Genomic DNA, 7,040 nt, shown 5'->3' on the forward strand with positions numbered 1-7,040 from the left:
ACAGAAGAGCTCCATCTCAATCAGCATCCAGTGAACTTGGCCAGAATTCCTATCATTAGCTTCCGGTGAATGGCTAGCTAGCTTTTGCTGCCGGTGCCATGCATGTATATATGCATGTGCGCGTGCTGAGTAGTTGATTCACATTTCGGTAGACCTGCAAAGAGGGTATAGCTCCTTGGCCGACGCAACTTCGCGGCAGTTTCCCTTTGTCATTGCCATGGGATGAGACCGTCACATGCTTGCTCGTTTACATGCCGAACCGCACCAGACTCTCCTCCTCACTGTGTGTGTGCGTGCGTGTGTGTGTGTGCTGCGGCTGCTCGACACGTAGTCGGTGTTGGGGAGGCCCCACGCCGATCCAGTCGCTTTCCTTCCTTCTCTCTCTCGCTGCCCGGCCACACTTAAACAGCCCCGGCCGGCCTCCACCACCAGCGTCGTCGTTGTGCTCTGCAATTGCAGCTCGAGCCCCTTGAGGAAAGAAGCACACCAAGCGATCGAAGAACCTCGCGTGCATCCGACCAGTGAGCGACGGTGAGTCCCCTCCATCTCCGGCCACCTTGCTAATGTGCTTTTCTTCGGCCTTCCTTCCTGTTGAATGGCGACATGAAATTAGAGAAGGGGAACTAACCTAACCTACGCTGTTGCGGAGCTTGGACAGCCATGGACGCCGGCAAGACGCCTCATCCGCTGCCTCTGAGCGTGGCCCAAAAGCAGATCCGGGATGATGTCCCACTGGTCTGCGCATGGGCGCTCGTCAACGCCTTCGCCATCGCCGGCGGCCAAGCATCCCTCTACATAGCTGGCTACACCCACCTCCAGTGCATCCAGGTAACTAACTACCCCCCGTGTACACTGTACTACCCCTCGGATGCTTGACATCGCGACCGATTCATCATGCGCCAAGTTGATAATTTGATATGGTGTCCTCTGCAGTCATCATCCATTCTGCCCTGCCTCTGGATCGGGATGCTGTGCTGCGCCGCAACCCAGTCGGCCGCGGCGGCGCTGGCGCTGCTGCTCCCATGCCACCGTCGCCGGGCCCGCCGTGCCCTCGCCTACCTCGCGCTCGCGGTCACCTTCCTCTTCCATGGCATGTACGCCATCCACTTCCGGATCTCCCTCGCCGCCTACCCAGGAGGATACGTCTTCGGCTGGATCTTTTACACCGTGGTCATTTGCTACATGGTGGTGCGCGACCTGACCTGCCTGTCTGACCTCCTTCGAGGTGATGGGTGGGGCAAGCAGTAGTGCAGTACGCGGCCTATTAGTTCAGCTAGCTAGCAGCAAGCTGCAAGGGAATAATTTAGGGCAGTATGCATTAATTCCGCAGTGACGATTGATGGAGTAGTGCCGTATTTGCGAATCTAGTAGCTGGCTGGTGTAGTGTTAATATCCAGATCGACTCTAGTATTTGGGCTATGCTTTGCTTGCTATAATTAGACTGGATGGATTGTGGCTATCTTTGATGTATTCGACCTTAATTTTCTCCACATGTGATCATCAGACATGAGTTACTATATGCTTACTAGTAAATGCGCACGTGCAACACATGTTAATATTTAGGAATATATTAATTGCATGTGAATATTAGATATGTTATTATTTGTGTTTAATCTGTGATTAGTGCAATATTTGGTATGATATTAATTGCACGTTAAACATGTTTAACTCTCGCCATTGGAGCAGTCTAGGTCGTTGGATTAACTTAGTTCGATGGCCGAGATCAATTGAATCTGTCCCTTTGGGTCTTTTTATATTGATATAGATTTAGCACCAGCTTCGGTATAATTGATGCTGCTGAAATTGCTGCTGCAGTGTATATCCATGTTGCTGCTTTGTATAATTCGACCTTTTAGTTTCACAGTTTTCCCAACCAAACAACTTTCAACTTTTCCACAGTAGTTCTCACCTCACAACAACTTTCTCACAACTCACATAAGATTTTTCAAAATCCACAGCTCAACCAAACACACTCGAAGTCATGTTGAGGCTATAAATTCTTTTCTTATGACTAACGTGAGATCTTTATTGCTCATGTAAAGGGTTATAGTCAGCTAACAAAAGTTGCGAAATACAATCATGCATGCGGTAGTTGCTACCAATAAATGGTGCAAACCTCGGTCCGATTGTAGTTAACCAAGACATGACTAACCCTATTCTAAATATAGTCGCAGGTGCTAACTCGATATCCATTGAATCGAAGACACACTATCTTCTAGTACAATCTGAAAAAGAAATTACCTTGGTTCCAGTCTGTGAGACAAATATCATGCATCCACATATGTTACTATCCTACTTGTGGTTAACGGATTGGGGAGCTTTTTCTTCTAAAACCCAGGACAAAACCTTTGCCTTGTTTTAATTAATTAACCCTATTCTAAACCTACTTGTGGTTAATCCTGCAACATTCTGCCTCAAGCACAACAACGACTGTCTCTGCTCACGCGGATGAAGTTGGGGCGGCGGTCCCAGTGCAGTAGCGGATGTTGCAGGATTGTTTGCACAGTTGTCGAGTGGCTGCGTCCAAGTCTTCTCCGCATCATGGACGACCCCTCGATGGTCGGGGTGGTAGTCTTTCATGGAAATATGTTCCACCCATCCACTAGTGTCAGTTCGACCTGGTGTAGAGTAGGGACTTGCGTGAAGACCGGAAGATTTGTTTTAAAGACGACAATTGGAACACCACTTTATGTTCGGGGTGAAAACCCTTGTTTTCGCCTTCATTGCTTGGACTCAGCAGCGACGAACTTGCATCGTTGCCTTCTTGAAGGCATTGTCTCATTGCTAATGTGCTGGCCTTGATGGTTGATCTTGGCAACCAGGAAGAAAACCCCTGTCTCTCTCTCGAAGTAGGATTTCACCCCACTTTGTAAATAAAGTCAACATCACGTCCATATAACAAGTTTAAGTGCAACAAAATAAGATAGTCTGCTGGGGCACATGCACAAACATGCCCAAGAAATCATAAGAGAAAAAGGAAAAGGACCACCAAGTGGTCACAGAGTTAAGGGGCCTGCTGCGATGATAGTTGGCGAGCGGTGGTATGCAACACATCCATCATAAGTCCCAGACGCTTGCGGTCGCACTGCCTAGACGGGTGCCAGTGCTACAGAAATGAGGAATTCAAAGAATGAGTGACATGCATGTCTAGGGAAGGCCTTTTCAATCACCATCTTATTATGTGTCGTCCATAATGTTCAAGCTAACGCTGCAAACAGAAGCTAGAATAGCCACCACTTCCTACCGGTCTGACTGGCTCTGGTTTGGAGATACCCAGCCAAGTCTATGGTCTCCCCGTCAGGCCCAAAGCTTCACAGAAAAAACTCCAGAGAGCTCTTGCCACCATGCACAACAAAAAAGATGTGGGTGCCCATGTCTGGAACACCACAATGGGGGCAAATCCCATTGCCCGCCCCGTGCCTCTTGATAGCCTCCGTCCCATAAGTGAGGCGATCTCTCTTGATAGCCTCCGTCCCATATGGGATGGGCACCTTCCATAGAGGAGATGTCCAGGCAATAGTCTGCCCATGGCATAGAGCATGGTATGCCAAGCCCGACAGAGAACACACCTGAAGGTGCAAGATGCCAAGAAATGGCGTCCAGAATATCCGCGAGCACCGGCGAAAGGGCAGCCCACAAGTTAGCCCGCTCTACGGTCTCCACTTGCCCAAATGACCGTCAGAACAAGATGTTCCACTAGCCATGGCGGGCAGTTGTGGAGAGGAGCACCACTGGGTCTGCACAAATGGCAAACAATCTTGGAAATCCCATACACAACTCCTTGAAGGTGCTGTTGTGAAAAAAGTCGACTTAGTTATAGGTGTAGCGGGGGTGCATTATCCGTGGGTGTTGAACAACCACACTCGCAAACTATTTGTGTTTCCTTCTTTTGATAAGGGTTAAGTTGAATTGGGATGACCAATGGAGCCTCACCTTTTATTCTCAATAAAGCTAAATAAGCCGATGAATGGGTGCGTCAAAAATCTAATCGATGATCTGTCAACAATGTAATTCGAAAGTGGATGTTGTACCCGCGGACGACCAAACAATTTAGTCAAATTATTATACTAGCTAGCTTCTCATAAAGTGGACGAACTAGGGTTATTACATGCGTATGCAGTATCCTATTAGGAATCACACTAGTTGGAACTTTTCTCAGGAAATTACTTGTATTACTTGTGTAGAGAATTACAATATCCAACAATCTCACCAGGCCAAAATTTCTATCATAAGCTGCCGTAAATGACTGACAAAGATTTTGGTTTCGTCCTGTGTGAGTTATCGAAAAATTCCGTTCTTCCACGAGCAATTGAATCTCACCAACAATGAAGCTATGCCAGTTGAAGCTGACCGTGCTGCTACCCAATTAAAAAGAGCTGCCTAACTAACTAGCCTTTTATACTGCCATGTACGCATGTGCATGTGTGCCCGTGGTGAGACTGTCCACTGCAAAGATATTAAGCGTCCCACTGGCTAGCTAGCTTTCATGGTTATGTTTCATTCTCATTTTTGCACATCTGCAAAGAAACTAGGTCTCCCTCAGCATTGCCAAAGAGGGTATGGGTGCTTTATGCCTTGGTAGATGCATGTCGCTAATGTCGTTTTTGTTGATAAGGGTTTAGTTGAATCGTGTAGACCTTTGATGGAACTTCACCTCCCATTTCAACAGATTTAAACAAGTTGATGAATGGACCTAATAGATGACGGTTAACAATGTAAATCATCGTCAAAAAGGATTAACAATGTAATTCAGTCGAACAATTGTGTGCTAGCTAGCTAGCTAATCAAAATGCCGACGAGCCAACGCCAAGGAGTGGTGTAGCTGATCAAAATGCATGTGCTCGTGCTGAGTTCATTCACGTTTTTGTACACCTGCAAAGAAATGAGGCGTCCCACTCCATTGCCAAAGAGGGTATAGGGGCAACTTCGCGGTAGTTTCCTTTGTCACCGCCCTGAGATAAGATCGTCACATGTCGCCCTGTGTGTGTGTGCGCTCGCGTGTGCGTGTGCGTGCGTGTGTGTGTGTGTGTGTGTGTGTGTGTGTGTGTGTGTGTGTGTGTGTGTGTGTGTGTGTGTGTGTGTGTGTGTGTTGGGGCGGCCTCACGTCGCTTTTTTTGCTTCTCTCTCTCGGGCACTTAAAGACACTACCGTCGTCCTTGTGCCGTGTAATTGCAGATCGAGCCCCTTCAGAAAGAAGCACACACCAAGCAAACAAGATAGGAAGAAACTCCCGTGCATCCGATCGGTGAGTCCCCTCCATCTCCATCCACCTTGCTCATGTCATGTGTTCTTCTTCTTCCTTCCTGTTGACTGGCGACGTGAAGTTAGAGAAGGGGAACTAACCTAGGTTGTCCACTTGTCCTTCTCCTACCTAGCTTGGATCTCCATTCCATGGACGGCAAGACCCCTCATCTGCTGCCTCTGAGCGCGGCCAAGAAGAAGATCCACGATGACGTCCCACCGGTCTGCACATATGCGCTCCTCAACGCCCTCGCCATCGTCTTCGGCACAGCAGTGGGCCACATAGCCGTCGACTACTTGGACGTGTCGTGCAGCCAGGTGACCACCTACCCCTCTCGCTCGCATGCTTGACAGCTTCACATTGCGCCAAGCTGATATATGGTGTTCCTCTGCAGCTCTCCTCCATTCTGCCGTGCGTTGAGCTGACGGACGCGGAGTCCGCCTGGTTAACCGCCCTCTCGATCGGGATTCTGTGCTGCGCCCCAACCCAGGCGGCCGCGGCGGCGCTGGCGCTGCTGCTCCCATGCCGCCGTCGCCGGGCCCGCCGCGCCCTCGCCTACCTCGCGCTCGCGGTCACCTTCCTCTTCCATTGCATGTACGCCGGCGCCGTCTGGACCTTCCTCGCCGCCGACCCAAGATACATCTCCGGCAAGATCTTTTTTACCATGGTCATCGTCTGCCTCATCCTGGCGTGCAACCTGACCTGCCTGTCTGACCTCCTTGGAGGTGATGGGTCGGACAAGCAGTAGTGCAGTACGCAGCCTACTAGTTCAGCTAGCAGCAAGCTGCAAGGGATCATGTTCGTGGTCGTGGATCAGCTCATGATGAGGTACTGATGAGAGCCTAGTTCTATGGAATAATGTAGAGTATGCATTACTTCTGCTGTGACGATTGATGGACAAGTGCTGTAATTGCGAATCTGGTAGCTGGTGTGGTGCTTAATATCCAGATCGACTCTACTAGTATATGTACTCCATTTGGGCAATGCTGGCTATATAATTAGATTGGATGCATTGTGGTTATCTTTGATGCATTGGACCTTAATTTTCTCTATGTGATATGATACTCGGCCATGAGTTATATGCTTAAATTGCTCCAGCTTCGGTATAATTTGACGTTGGTGAAATTGTTGCTGCAGTGTATAATTCGACCTTTTAGTTTCACGGTTTTCTCAATCAAACAAGTTCCAACTTTTTTTTAGCTAATTATCATCTTGATGAGTGAACCAACGTCTCTCGTACGGAGAGGCGATTTGGGAGGCGACCTCGATGGCAAAGGAGTGGGTGCCCCCTGCGGGGCCGCGGCAGAGGAGGCCGGCTGGACGGCGGTGCGTCCTGTCGAGGGGCGCGCGCGGTGGAGCCCCGTGCCCGGAGGGCGGCCTCCTGGCCCATCTTCCTCAGGCAGCCGGTTCTGGGCGCTGGCGGGGGTCGACTCCGACGATGAAGGCAAGGAGGGCGACCAGGTAAGCAGTCAGGTAAGTGGTGGTGGTTCACTGAGGCCTCGTGAGGCGTGCTTGGTGGGTGACTTTGTCGCCCATGCGGAGGAGCTTGGGGGCTCCTTCGTGGCCGGTCGTCGGCGTGCTTTTGCTCCTGGTGGGCATGGCGGGCGTCGCCTGGCGGCGCAGATCTGGCGGCCGCCCAGGGGTGCGGATGCAGGTCCAGAGGGTTGTTCACGCGTCTTGTCGGAGGTGGGGCTGCGCGAAATGGAGGCGGCGCCGTTGTCCTCGGGCTCAGAGAGCTCGCCGGCGTCGATAGGGGTTGACGGCGGCGGCGGGATCGTCCCTGCCAGGGAGCCGCAGG

The 7,040-nt window shown here is 50.4% G+C and overlaps 2 protein-coding genes across 2 annotated transcripts; both read left to right on the forward strand.

Annotated features, from left to right (window-relative positions):
- The first annotated feature begins 309 nt into the window (after positions 1-309).
- On the forward strand, positions 310-1,548 carry LOC119272093. The gene is made up of 3 exons (XM_037553680.1): positions 310-531; positions 659-828; positions 934-1,548. Exons 2-3 carry the CDS (start codon positions 661-663, stop codon positions 1,246-1,248), a joined length of 483 nt encoding a protein of 160 aa, XP_037409577.1. The 5' UTR covers positions 310-531; positions 659-660; the 3' UTR covers positions 1,249-1,548.
- A 3,509-nt stretch (positions 1,549-5,057) lies between these two features.
- LOC119272094 lies at positions 5,058-6,331 on the forward strand. Its single transcript, XM_037553681.1, has 3 exons — positions 5,058-5,245; positions 5,376-5,559; positions 5,637-6,331. Exons 2-3 carry the CDS (start codon positions 5,392-5,394, stop codon positions 5,988-5,990), a joined length of 522 nt encoding a protein of 173 aa, XP_037409578.1. The 5' UTR covers positions 5,058-5,245; positions 5,376-5,391; the 3' UTR covers positions 5,991-6,331.
- Positions 6,332-7,040: the final 709 nt, after the last annotated feature.

This window comes from Triticum dicoccoides, chromosome 3A, assembly GCF_002162155.2.
Source record: "Triticum dicoccoides isolate Atlit2015 ecotype Zavitan chromosome 3A, WEW_v2.0, whole genome shotgun sequence".
In the NCBI taxonomy this organism is placed as follows: domain Eukaryota; kingdom Viridiplantae; phylum Streptophyta; class Magnoliopsida; order Poales; family Poaceae; genus Triticum; species Triticum dicoccoides.

What these genes read in the sequence shown, in the direction of transcription:
- LOC119272093 (XM_037553680.1), top strand. Translation starts at nt 661, where the DNA reads ATGGACGCCGGCAAGACGCCTCATCCGCTGCCTCTGAGCGTGGCCCAA. An exon ending in CCCACCTCCAGTGCATCCAG is followed by an intron (nt 829 to 933) that starts GTAACTAACTAC and finishes TGTCCTCTGCAG; the next exon opens with TCATCATCCATTCTGCCCTG.
- LOC119272094 (XM_037553681.1), top strand. Translation starts at nt 5,392, where the DNA reads ATGGACGGCAAGACCCCTCATCTGCTGCCTCTGAGCGCGGCCAAGAAG. An exon ending in TGGACGTGTCGTGCAGCCAG is followed by an intron (nt 5,560 to 5,636) that starts GTGACCACCTAC and finishes GTTCCTCTGCAG; the next exon opens with CTCTCCTCCATTCTGCCGTG.